This window comes from Carassius gibelio, chromosome B10 (assembly GCF_023724105.1).
Source record: "Carassius gibelio isolate Cgi1373 ecotype wild population from Czech Republic chromosome B10, carGib1.2-hapl.c, whole genome shotgun sequence".
Lineage (NCBI taxonomy): Eukaryota > Metazoa > Chordata > Actinopteri > Cypriniformes > Cyprinidae > Carassius > Carassius gibelio.
In genome coordinates this window covers 7,484,475-7,498,529 of record NC_068405.1, presented here as the reverse complement: position 1 = coordinate 7,498,529, position 14,055 = coordinate 7,484,475, and the positions used below count along the sequence as shown (strand labels likewise).

Genomic DNA, 14,055 nt, shown 5'->3' with positions numbered 1-14,055 from the left:
CATGCATCATTCAAAGTGGGTTTTCAGCATTGTTTTTAATAGCATAACATTATGAATGGTTATACAAAAAGCCGTCATCAAATCAACAACAAATGTGTGCACTGTGCTTCTTGAGAGGCTTCAAAACTCACATTGACGACAAAGCCTTTCACAACTTCAGATCCTCCTGCGAAGGGGACCAGGAAAGGCTTCACACATGCGTTTCATCTAAATACAGTTAGGCAACATCACATAGCAATGAGGATCACTGTTTCAAACCAAAGGATGGTTCCTAAAACCGACTAATGCGGATAATCTGTCAAATAATGGAGCGTTTACATACAGCCACATCTGTGTTATAGCTGAAGATCACCAATGAACCAATATTCATATAATGTAACGGTTCTTGCTTTAGTTAAGATGCGAAGAAATAATTGCTCTAACAAATGAGATATAGCCAGATATTAATAAGCAGTGGACAAATGAACTGGGAGCGAGTTTGTACATTTTATGACAACTACAATCCTAAAATATAAATATCAGTAACATTAATTTTTGCCACAGACACGTCCATCTCTCCTAACATGGTGAAAATACACCTACAACCATGCACCAGTCTTAAGACCACAATGTACATTTCAATAAATATGTCTAGGCTCATTTAAAGCCAAAGAGTCACAATAGCCATAAAAAAATTATAATAATGGTATGCTTTTGGGTGAATCACATTTCCCCCCAAAATCAATTTAAATTTGCATAACTGAAAAAAAAAAAGAAAAAAACAACCTATACTGCTTATTTTTCAAACTTTACAAAGATTTAGCTCTCGTAATTTTCATAACAATGAAGCACATTATACTCCATACAATTGTGTTGAAATTTCTTCCCAGTTATAATTTCCACTACTGTACTACGATTTATTTTAACATGAATCCATAAAAGCCAATCCTACCATGTGTAGCATTTCACATTAATGAGATTTAGGTTTTTTTTACATTACGTTAATGAGAATATGAGGGTAAGATGTGCTTGATTGTAAAGAAAATTTTTAATGCTCCTAAAACAGGTTTCTTAATGCCAATATATAATTTTTTTTTTTCTTTGATATATTAAAGGAAAGCATGACCTATTCATGTTATCAGATTTTGTGAACTTCACCCCACTACTTTCATGTAACTTTAGAACGATGGCATTGGAATGTGATCACGTTTTTTCTCACTATTTCAGTAGCTAATCTGACACATGAACAGACACTTCACATTGCAGAAACTGTAAATCTGTTCACTGATGCCTAGTTTTCTCCTTTCCTCAGGGGCTTTTCCTATGATTAAACATTTAATAGATCTATCTAAACCTTGTGCTGTTTGCACACAACACTATTGGGATTTCATGAGGGTGTCTGTACAGAAATGACCACTATATTTTGCTTAAGCACATCTACTATATATGTGCAAAATATCTCTAGGCATTAGTCACTATTACACAAATGATCAAAATGAGTAAAGTGAGCATCATAAACTACATGTTAAAGGAATAGTTCAAAAGTGAAGAAAATAAATGCTGAAAATGTACTCAAGATGTAGATGAGTTTGTTTCTTCATCTGAACAGATTTGGGGAATGTAGCATTGCATCATTTGCTCACCAATGGATGCTCTGCAGTGAATGGGTGCCATCAGAATGAGGATCCTCTGGTGATCAAGTGATGCAATGCTACATTACTGTAAGTCTGCTTCCACGAATAAACAAATTCATTTACATCTTGGATGGCCTGAGAGCGAGTACATTTTCAGCAAATTTGACTGTTTTGACAGAGTTTAGTTTGTACTGTCCATCAACTTGTTTTTAAAGGAACATTCCAGGTTAAATACACATTAATGAACAGCATCTGCAAAAGTTTTTGATTACAATCTCTGTGATAGGGGCCCAAGCAGGGACTATCCAACAAAAAGCATGTCTACAGGGCAACCAAAGCAACTGCCAGAGCGGAGTTGAAATGATGTTTGATGGGAACCGGCAGCATGTTGCCTTGTATTTAACCTGGAGTCCTCGCTTCAATCCCTCCTATTTAAGCTCCACTTATGTACACCACTGAGCCATGAGCGCACACAGCAGCCAGTCTACTAATGTATGATGGTATGACGTGGTACTGTGGGTAAACAGGAGCAGGGTGACTGTGCAAATGGCATGGTCCAGCTTTAGTTAAGTCATAAGTCTATTAAGTGTGGTTAAGCGTCCCTCAGGCCACATCCAGCACTCCTGCGGCCACCAGCTGGCGTGAGAGCCAGTCTAACCCCTCGTGTAGACCCATGCCGCTGCGGGCGTCACAGCCCTGGATGTGCCAGCTGCGGCCGCAGCACAGTTTGTGTAAGCTCAGGAGCTCCGTCATCTCCTCCACAGACACCGCGCCGGGAACGTCCTGCACAGAGACAAATCTTGTTATGAGTTCAAGGTCAACGATTTGATTCACAAAGAACACTCATATTGGCAAAATGCAATAATCTGATAAATACATAATGTACACTACATGCATAATAGTCACGTTGAATTTCTGATATTTTTTTTCAAGCACATTTTACAGATTTATTAGTCGAGTGTACCTTTACTCATAAAATTAGCCAAAAAAGAGGTTTAACTCAGGCGGAGATATCAAAAATGATTAAATCCCCATGAGAAATATTCAAAACTAATGCGATACACAAATTGCAAGGGAAGACATGAGCAATGGACAGCAAAATGCTCACTGGGTCAGTGAGGTCAGAAAAAAAAAGGTGGAGAAGAAAAGACATGTTAACTGCAAAAGATTTAAGAATTAATGTGAAGAATTAGGTGTGAAACTATTAAGAACCATTTAGTCTCCAGTGCCACTATTTTCCAGAACTGAAATCTTCCTGAAGACTCAAGAATTAAAAGGTGTCAGATTCTAAGAGACTTTGCTTGGGTAAAAAATAAAAAAAAAATGACCCTCACTTAATAAATATACCGTATTTTCCGGACTATAAATCAAACTTTTTTTTCATAGTTTGGCTGGTCCTGCGACTTATAGTCAGGTGCGACTTATTTATCAAAATTAATTTGACATGAACCAAGAGAAATGAGCTAAGAGACATGAACCAAGAGAAGCCGCCAGAGCTCTATGCTGCTCAGTTCTCCTGTGGTCTACACTGAAGACATAGAGCGCCCTCTGGCGGCTGGAGACGGTAATGTTTTCTCTTGGGTCTAAATAAATGCGACTTATAGTCCAGTGCGACTTATAGTCCGAAAAATACGGTAACATGCTGAAGTATTGTGAAATACATTAAGACTAATTTTTAATAGGCTTTAGGGACATTTAAGTTGCGAGTGACTCTTTAAGGAGGACCAGCATCTTTTTCCATACATATGCATATAAGGCACATTATTGAGATGTGTTTGTATGAATGTCCCTCCACTCAGAATTTCTAGTTGAAATGAACATTTGTCAGATCTCTCACCTGTTTGTTGGCGAAGATGAGCAGCAGAGCATCTCGGAGCTCTTTCTCCGTCAGCAGTTTGGCCAGTTCACTGTGAGCCTCCATCAGCCGGTCTCTGTGACAGCTGTCAATCACAAACACCACCGCTGGGAGACGACAGAACAACAATTTCAGTCACATTCACTCATACAAGTAATGTGTCTGTGTGGGTTTCAACAACACAGTAAAGTGAACTGCACCTTGTGTGTTCAGATAGTAGTGTTTCCACAGGGGACGGAGTTTGTGTTTGCCACCAACATCCCAAATGGTGAATTTCAGGTTTTTGTACTCCACAGTTTCCACGTTAAAACCTAAAACAGAAAGTAAAACCTCTAAATATTCATACGAGAAGGCATGTTTGGATTTGTATACATCCTGTATTGTAGTTTCAAGTAGATACCTATGGTCGGTATGGGCTGCATAAACTCATCTTGCTTCAGTTTAAAGAGAATAGTAGTTTTGCCAGCTCCATCTAACCCCAAAGTCACAACCCGGATCTCCATTTTTGGACCAATGTGCACACGGTTGTCCTGGAGAAAAGATGCACTCGTCAGTTAAATTAGGATGAAAGGTCCTCTTTTGTTTCACCAGACTGGGATTCCCAAAATGCCTAAAATTCCTTAGTTTTTCTATTGGTATGCATTCATCCAACTACTTTTCAGTTATTACCTTCAGCAAGTATGAAAATAATAGGAAAACAAACCAAAAAACAGGCATTTTCAGGATGCACGGTCACCTTATTTCAATAGCTAAAAAATGTAAAATACAAATTGCACCACATAACATTTTACAAGCAGAACTGACCGTGCTATGACACAAAAAGGTCAAATTACCTTAGTGAAGGTAACAGGGATGCCTGCGTCCAGCTGAATGTGGTCGGCCAGCTCTGTGAACTGCTGCTGCTGTTTCTGCAGTGTTTCTAGTAACCGGTTGATCTCCTGTTTCGCCAAAACCACCCTGCAATCATCCTAGAAGAAAAACAGAACACCAGAGCAGCTCAAATGCCTGAAGTGCTCAGGACCCCAGTGATTGTGTCAGGTGTTTGAGTCTGTACCTGCTGCAGGGTTTTCTCGCAGTGCAGGCAGGCAGTGGACACCTGGGACAGCAGTATGGTCATGTCCTCCTGCTGCTGTCGAAGCCAGATCAGCCTCTCTCGGACGTGTGCGTCCACCACGCTCAGAGCCATCTCCTCCTGACGACACAGCGTCTCGTGGAGATCCGCAAAATAGGCACGAACGCAAGACCGGGCGCTTTCGGCAGCTCCTGGTACCTGAGTGGAAACCAGGGAAGAGTTCAGTGCAAACTTATTTAGATTGCAAATGCAATATGAAAACCCAAAACACACTCCTACATGTTCAGTGTGAGCCATGCCCATGCTGTCCTCCACGATCTGCTCTCCTCCTTCGATCTGCTGCACGATGCCCACTAGTTTCCTGGAGTACTCCGACACTTCCTCTGTGAATGTACGGATGCAGTGTGCCATGTCCAGAATAGATGCTCGGATCTGGTTGGCTTCAGCCTCCAGCACAGCATGCTGGGGAAGTGTTTTCATGAGAAAAGATTGAACATGTGAATCAGACTCAGTACAAAATATCCTGTTTCCAATAAGACAGAATGTGTGAATGGGTACAAATTGTTTGACTGACAGTGAACTGATATGATTCTAGATTCATTGGCATAGTATTTGATTAAACTAAATTGAGAACAGCTGAATTAAATTCAATACAATAAACAGCACACGCTCCAAACGCTCTCAACTCAAAAGCCTACTCGCGCTCGTGATTTTTTAGCTCCGCCCACACGCCAAGCCTCCAGTCGGTCGTGTTTTTCCGGGAAAAATCGGTACAGACTATCTTTCTCTTATAATTATAATAAAAATAAAGACTTTTTGGAGTTATGAAGGATGCAGTACTACTCTATAGGTACTCAAGATTAACAGGATATTGAGTGAAAACGAGCATTTCACCCCCCCTTAACACTTTGAATCAGAGTAATTTCAGTAATTAAAAAAAAAACATTGTGTTACTTTGAATAAAATAAATATTAGCAGAAATAAGATATTTTTTCAACTAGTAGCAGTTCTCATTTTGATTTAGTATAGCTGAAGTATAATTTTTCATTAGTATAAACTGAAATAAAAATTAATATATAGATATAAAAAAATACTAAAAATTACAAAAGCAAACATTAAAAACTTTAATTAAAATAAAAGCTGAGAATATAAAAATAATTTAACAATAATCCTTCTTGAGTGTTACTGCACCTGAAACAACACGATTGCAAATTATTTCAATTGATTTCAAGATATTTCTCAAATACATAAATCCAGTTGCATCAGCACCTTAAAAAAAAACATTAAACAATGCCTCTAAAAAATAACTGCATTGTTAAATTCCTAAAAATGAATGAAATCAGAAAATCTGCTTCAAGACTTAAATCATGACTGAACCTGAATCAAAAATTTGTGAATAAGAAACAAAGTATATAAAAATATCCAAGCCAATATTCTAAGCCTAAAGACTAACAAGTGGTTTTGAATTATACTGCTTTAAAGTTCTGCACCTTGTGTCCTTGGTGCTTCCCGTACTCCTTGCACACGCAGCACATGAGCGGCCCCGGCTGGCAGCCGTCCTCCAGGCACACAAACTCAATGGCGTGCACCTGGTGTTGTGGACAGAGCATCTTCTCATGGGGCTTGTCTGCCAGCGGCACACGCCGGTGTTTGGCCAGTGTCCGGGTGGAGTGGGTGAGCTGGGAGCACTCCGCACACAGATGTGTGGCACAAACCGTGCAGTACATGGAAGCAGTGTGAGTCTCATCCTCATCACAGCGGATTATGCACTAATAGAGACATGAGAAAAAAGAAAGATCAATATAATACACAACCTAATTGTATTCATAAAAAATTATTCATAATATATAGCACACCCAAATCAACTGTAGGTGTGCTGGATGAAATATAGAGCTCATACAGTACACACACTTGTATCATGACAAATTTCAATGAGCAAGATTATAGTCAATCAACTTTAGACTTATAAAACATGCAAAAGCTAATTTGACAACCAGCTGTTAATAATAAATACTAGGGATGCACCGAATCCAGATTTTTGGGGTTCGGCCGAATACCGAATCCACTGTTTAAAGTGGGGGTGAAATGCTCATTTTCACTCAATATCCTGTTAATCTTGAGTACCTATAGAGTAGTACTGCATCCTTCATAACTCCTAAAAGTCTTTAGTTTTATTATATTCATAAGAGAAAGATAGTCTGTACCGATTTTTCCCAGAAAAACACGACCGGCTGGAGGCGTGATGTGTGGGTGGAGCTAAAGAATCACGAGCGCGAGTAGGCTTTTGCGTTGAGAGCAGTAGCGTAGCCAGAAAAGGGACTCTGGGTGTGAGAGACTATAAAAAATAATTCTGCATCTATTTTTAGGCTACGCCACTGGTTGAGAGCGTTTGGAAGCTGACATTACCGTGAGGAAAAAAACATCCAAAACAAACCATGGCTAACAGTCAGATTCAGCCGTTTATTTATGATCCAGAATCAGATCCCGAGGCTGAAACTGAACGAGAGCAGCAGCAACGACTCGCTCCGAGCGGGGCTCGAACCCGGGTCTCCGGCATGGGAGGCGGACGCACTAACAAGGAGGCAGAGATATGTGAAGCAGTTTTACTCACCGCCTGCGGTTCCAACACACGATCGTGACTGTTTTCCGTTGGGACTGCATCATCCTTAAGAAATAAATGATACGCAAATCCGTCGTCAAACTGGGCCTTGTTTGTAAAACAAGCATCTTCGAAATGCAGGGAACAAACAAAAACACTTGCACAACTCCGTTGATGCTCTGTAAAAATAAACTCCATCCACTGGTCCCTTAATGCTGGTTTTTTTTTGGTAATCTGTGCAGGGTTGTCTTCCTTGGCAACCAAAAACACACTTCTTTTGTGACATTTCGCGACGCTCTCGCTCTGATCAGTGAAGTCTGTTGTGCTCTCAGTGCTCTGCTATACGGGAGCGCGCGCTCTTCCGGCAGAAGTGCCTCAGGACCCATATAAGGAAATTCCGCTCCATCTAACGTCACACAGAGCCATACTCGGAAAAAAACTTTCCAAAACTTGTGACAAACCGGAAGGAGTATTTTTGGAACAGAAATATTGCTTCAAACGTACAACTTAATTTTTGAAACTGTGTCCATGTTTAGCATGGGAATCCAACTCTTGAACAGTGTAAAAAACTCAGTATGCATGAAATAGCATTTCATCCCCCCCTTTAAGATTCGTCCGAATCCGAAACCGAATACCGAATCCTATTCGCATCCTTATTCCATTAACACAGTAGTCAGTAAAACACATGAATGAAGTAAACAACGTCCACAGAAATGTATTTTTCATTTTATTTTATTTTAACTGTAAAAAATAAAAATAAAAAATAAAATTAATAAATAAAATAGGCAACATTATGCCAGGATGACAAGTGAGAATAACTTTTTTGACAATTACCAAGCTTATGCTTACCCAAGTAAACAACCAAAACCTTTCAATAAAAGTGCATAAAAAAAGAAAAGTGTTTTTCTTTTCTTTTTAAAAATCTGAATATGTTTGGTAACTTAACTGATATTAAAGTTATTGAACATTAACTCAATAAACATGGATAGTAGGCTGTTTAGTTGTCATTTATAACAGTAGGATAGGCTTCGATTAGAACAGTAGCCAAATATTACGAAAAATATTACGGAAGATCACACACATCTCCTGCATCATAATTACATTAACGTAAAACCTGTAATCTTTCACATGAAATGAGAGTTTAATTTTAAAAAAACAAGACGCTCTGCATTAAGAGGTGTCAGCTGGTTGCGAGTGTGGGAACGAATGTCCCCAGCAGTACTGAAAAGTCTTTCACTGGGCACAGAGGTAGATTTTTGCCAGAATTGGAAATCGCTGCTGGTTTGTCTTCTACCACTGAAGAGGTCCTCTATAAGAGGAATCAAAGGCTCACCGAAAATAACGCTTATCTCCATGTCAGCACCCGATGTGACTGGCTGGCTCTGTATTGCTACGGTATAAATCGTCCCAGCCACTCAAGATTCCTGAACAGTTTAATTTAGAGCGAACCATCAGGCTGTTTTCCTCCTCATAGAAACAACTTCACAAAATCAACGGTTGTGTGACGTCGACCAGCGTAGCACAAGCCTAGGGTTCGGTTCGGTGAAAAAAAAAACCTAAGGTTCTGCCGAAACCGAACCCTGTCAAAAAGCCCAGTATTCGGCCGAATCCTAATCCAAATCCTGGATTCGGTGCATCCCTAATAAATACTTTTCTAATAGAAAGAAAAAAACCTTCACATTTCACAAAATCATGACTCCAGAAAATGATAAAATTATCCCCCATCAACAATTCATCATTACGTGACATTAATTGATTTTACACTTTCAAATGAAGTAATGTTTCGTAACTCAAAACACTGCTCATTCAAATTAGACATGATGCAAACTTCAGTATTGTGTAGGATCTATATATATAGTTTATAAAGGGAGCCACAGCAATAAAATAATTATTGTATAATAGAACTAAATGTAGTAATAAAACATCACAATTATAAAAAATATTATTAGTATTAATAGTATTCTTATTAACAGCATTATTATTTTTAACATCGTTACTATTATAAAGAATATAAAATACCCATTTCATAATAAAAAATGTCCATCTCTAACCTCTCCCATCTCTCGAAGCACATCCTCAGACATGCCCGACTGACTGCTGGCCCCATTCTGCAGCCGTTCAAGCAGTTCTAGCAGAGCAAAGTTCTTCTTCAGGCCCCACACACCCGAGTCTCCTGGAGTGTCAAATCAGATGGAGTGAGACATCGCTTTCCTTTCTTTAGGATTATACTGTTAAATGAAGAATAGAAAGGCAGTGTTTAACTCACCCAGCTCTGTGGCCTGTCGGTCAAAGGGACAGCGCACTGCCCTGCCGTGAAGAGGCAGACGGGTCAAGCAGTCGTGACACACCGTGTGTCCACACAGCAGCAGACGCGGCACCTTGTCACCTTGCAGTGAAAACACATCCTCGCAAACACCACACTCCAACACCTTGAGAGTAGCACAAACATATGCAAACTAAAGCTTTAAAAATATATATTTTGCTTGCAGGGGTTTGCTTGTGCAGTCTTTCTTTAAAATTACACATATGGCATGGTTTTGGTTGTCTAATTGAATCACATTTACATATGTCTTGGGTGTCTAAATGCTTTTTGGAATAAAAAAAATGAATATAAAAAATATACATATTGAATTTATATTTTAAATAACTAAGACTTGAATTAATATATACAAATTAGCACGAATTAAACATCCCACTATGGTTTGCCATGATCAGTAAATTACAATCATATCCAGTCCAATGTTATTTTGCAGCAACATACATATCTGTTATACATGAATACGCATTGATTGAGCACCACTAATTTATCCATAATTTCATAACAGCAGCTTTACAATTTCTCAAATAAGTCTAATTTGAGCCTAAATGTGCACCTTAGGTTTTTAGACACAGCCTCTCTAGTACCACAGGTTGATCATTTAGCTAGCCAGCTAACTCAGTTAGTGCCATTACTTTCAAAGCTGTACATTTATCAATACAACACAATATTTCATTACAAATTAATGTTTAAAGTGTCATGATGAGTTTATAAACGAGTGTATAGCGGTGTTTAACACAAAGAACGCAGTGACAGTTTTGAATGTTGCTATCATTAGCGTGCTAACGCCCTGCAGCAGCTCACTGAACTCCGGCAGGACAGAAAATAACATCCACCACATGATTTTTATGAGCTAAACCTCTAGTGTAGTGGTTATTTATGTCGTATGCGTCATACCTTCACCGCATTAGCGGTTGTACTGCGGCCGTGTCTCACACAAGGCTCCATCGCTGCTGCGCTCGTCTGTTTATTTACACCGACAGCAGCGGCCATCCTCGGACTGAACCATCTGATGACAAGTCGATGTGAACTTCACACACTTTTGTTGGACACGCTCAAGCTGTCAAACAGCAAATGAAAAATATCATAAGAATAAAATCTTCTGTTAACATCTTCCTATCACAAAGTTGTATCACGGATATGTATTGTATGACTGAATGAACTTATACCAATCGTTCTCATAGTTACCCCTATAATGACAGTGGATCGGTCCGTCAGCTGTTTCCGGTGTCTTTTGATACTGTGCAGGTGCTCCGCAAAAGTGTTTAGAAGCGATGACAGTTTCCTGCTTTTTCTTGAGTTTTATCCATTTTTCCATTGAGTTTCCTTTCATTTTCAAGTCTTTCGATATTTTTGGTTTTGGCCTCAATTGTATTAACTCAAATCAAACGTTGTATTTTTATAATGGAAATGTTTCAATCAAATTACAACATGATACTGCCCATAGTTTTAAAATAGAGGCATCCATCAAGGCTGCCCTGTTATATATTTTTATCTGCTTCCTATGTAATTATTAGCCATCCACATTCAACAGTCACTTAAAGTAACAGATAACTGTAAAGCTTAGTTGTGAAGATTATTATAGTGATAATTGAAATAATTAATGACAGAATTTAAATTTTTGGGTGAACTAACCCTTTAAATCTTGCACTCGTGTTTAGTTTGTTAGATGTTCTTCTGAAGGCTTGCAGAATCTTCAGAGGAGTCTGGACGGCATGATGAAGATGAAAAACTGCATACAAAAGCAAGGTGAAGTCGACTACTTGTGTTTTCCAGCTCATAATCACAAGTGGGACTTATAAAGTTTGTGAAAACATAAACGTGCACGTATTATGCACAGTACTGTTGGGCGATATGGTAATTTTTCGAATCATCATATCGTGAGCCCATGATATCGACGATACACGATATTATCGTGCATGGGTGGAGCAAGAGGGAGACTCTTTGTTCTTGTCATAACATAACTATTTGGTGTAAACGGCGCAGGTGCGAGAGAGAGAGCTTATGGAATAACCAATAATCGAAAAAATATACTTTCAAGCATACTGATAAACTAACGTTAAATATAAAAATGATGTATTTAAATCAGCTAGTTCATAGTTGGACACAACTATCTTGCGTCCTCTGCTGCATCTGCGCCGGAAGTTATCAGTCTAAATGTTCTGCAAAATCAGTCAACGGTGAAAAATCAATAGTCGATTTCATTTAAAGTCCAACAGTTTAACACTTATATTGGACATACACGAACACGTTAAATATAAAGTATTCAAAACAGGTAAGTAAAGTTGAATTGAACTGCTGCATCAGTCATACAGCGCTCCGGACCGCACGCCTTATAACGAGACCGAGGCACCTCCACAGAAACAAGAATGAGATGCATCTAACATAACTGTGACATTAATCTCAGTTAGTGAGGGCTCGTTTAAAATATTGCACATATATAGGCCGTTCATATTACTTGTTAAGGTGCAATGAAATCCCTTATATCTGCAGACGATGTGCGTCTGTTTGAGGATGGAGACTTTGTAATGGCCGAAACTATGTATTTTGCATGCATCACATTATTATGTGTCCTTTAAGAGACTGGTCACTTAACTTATAACGCACACTATGTGGTGATGACTTGAGAACCACTATGGATGATAAGGTCGCTCTGCCACCTTGTTATTATTTTGTCTTTACTTTATTTGTGATGCCAAGAAATAGTTACTCTCTAATGTATGAGAAGAGCGTGTTGTCGTGTAGCAGCCATTAAATGTGTGGGAAACCAACTCCGCGATATTTATCTCTTTCATTTTGTGTGTGTGTGTGAAATGCCGTGCTGAAGTGAAATAGCTGGGCAGTTTGATAGCTGAAATATAATAGGCCGCCTAATAAAAATAATGATAGTTATTATTATAATAATTTAATACATTAATAGGAGAATGAGCCTAATATCGTCTTGACTATCAATAGAGACATCTGCTATCCTCGATATCTCTGACTATTGTCGATACACCATACTATCGTCGGCACAACCCTAATTCACCCACCAAACGTGGTATTTTCAGCTAGTCAAGATTACAAAGACGTTCCTTAACCAGTAGTTCTAGTGGCGCAGAAGGTCAAAATTGTGTCATGCATATTTTGCCGTGATTGACCGGGGTTGAATCTGCCTTTTGTCAAACTTTTTTCTCCCTTTTCAAATTTCAAATCACATCAGAAAAGCATTAATTTTCAGTGAAAATGAAGTAAATAATCAAAAAGTTGAAAATAATACAGGGTAGGTGTAGGGAGGGCTTTGTCCCAATAGGGTGGCATCCATTTATTAATTTGAATTAAAATGAAAATTTACTCTCAATAAATTCCTGACTCTCCGGATTGCCACTCTGCTACTGCTATGGAGAACTCAGAAATCACAGATAGGAAAGAGTTCAAGTTCATTTATTTATAAAGCACATTTAAAAACAGCAACAAGATTGACCTGTGCATTAAAATCAAACCATAAAACAAAGAAAAAAAACATATAAATTTAAAACCAAAGAAATGACAGATAATCAAGACCATAATAAGAATGGGATATTAATAGGCCAGATCAAGCAAGTGTGTTTTTAAAAGGAACTTAATTACAAGCTACAGAATGTTCCATAACCGAGGCCCAACCACAGAAAAAGCTTGATGTCTTCAGTTCCATGCTTCAGTTTTTGACGCCTTGGGAGTGAGAATAGGTTGAACTATATACTGCACTGAAATCCCCACAGCACTAACACAGACTGGCAGCCGGTCTTGTCACAATTTATATTTTAAATATTCAATAAACTAGTTTAGTTTATTAGTTTATTATTTAATAAACTAGATTATTGCATTTAAACAAGTCTTTTGGAACAAACATTATTATCACAGTGTCAACCATCCAGTCGTTTTTAGGGGAAATAATAAAAACTACACTGGTAAATAATGCTAGAATTATTCTGTTGGACGTACATTACTGTTCAAAAGTCATTCTCACCATGCCTGCACTGATTTGATCCAAAATCCAGTAAAAATAGTAATTTCATGATATATTATTACAATTTAAAATAATTATAATGCAATAGTAAACAATTTTCAGCATCATTATTCTAGTCTTCAGTGTCACATGAAATAATTCTAATATACTGATTTGGTTCTCAAGAAACATTTCTGATTATTATCACTGTTGAAAACAGTTGTGTACAATTTTTTTTTTTCTCCAGGATTCTGTGATTAATAGAATGTTCAAAAGAACAACATTTATCTGAAATAGATATAATATGTAACATACAGTATTGTTCAAAATAATAGCAGTACAATGTGACTAACCAGAATAATCAAGGTTTTTCGTATATTTTTTTATTGCTACGTGGCAAACAAGTTACCAGTAGGTTCAGTAGATTCTCAGAAAACAAATGAGACCCAGCATTCATGATACGCACGCTCTTAAGGCTGTGCAATTGGGCAATTAGTTGAATTAGTTGAAAGGGGTGTGTTCAAAAAAATAGCAGTGTGGCATTCAATCACTGAGGTCATCAATTTTGTGAAGAAACAGGTGTGAATCAGGTGGCCCCTATTTAAGGATGAAGCCAACACTTGTTGAACATG

The 14,055-nt window shown here is 38.2% G+C and overlaps 1 protein-coding gene across 2 annotated transcripts; it reads right to left on the bottom strand.

The window, feature by feature from the left end:
* Positions 1-16: 16 nt before the first annotated feature.
* trim23 (tripartite motif containing 23) lies at positions 17-10,502 on the bottom strand. Of its 2 annotated transcripts, XM_052567142.1 has the most exons (11): positions 10,354-10,502; positions 9,406-9,568; positions 9,191-9,312; positions 6,031-6,309; positions 4,820-5,002; positions 4,523-4,738; positions 4,302-4,436; positions 3,869-3,998; positions 3,669-3,779; positions 3,451-3,575; positions 17-2,396 (listed from the first exon to the last, which is right to left on the bottom strand). In XM_052567142.1, exons 1-11 carry the CDS (start codon positions 10,447-10,449, stop codon positions 2,217-2,219), a joined length of 1,740 nt encoding a protein of 579 aa, XP_052423102.1. In that variant the 5' UTR covers positions 10,450-10,502; the 3' UTR covers positions 17-2,216. The 2 variants fall into 2 exon arrangements, with proteins under 2 accessions (XP_052423102.1, XP_052423101.1); XM_052567141.1 differs by having other exon boundaries at positions 4,523-5,002.
* Between the last annotated feature and the right edge of the window lie 3,553 nt (positions 10,503-14,055).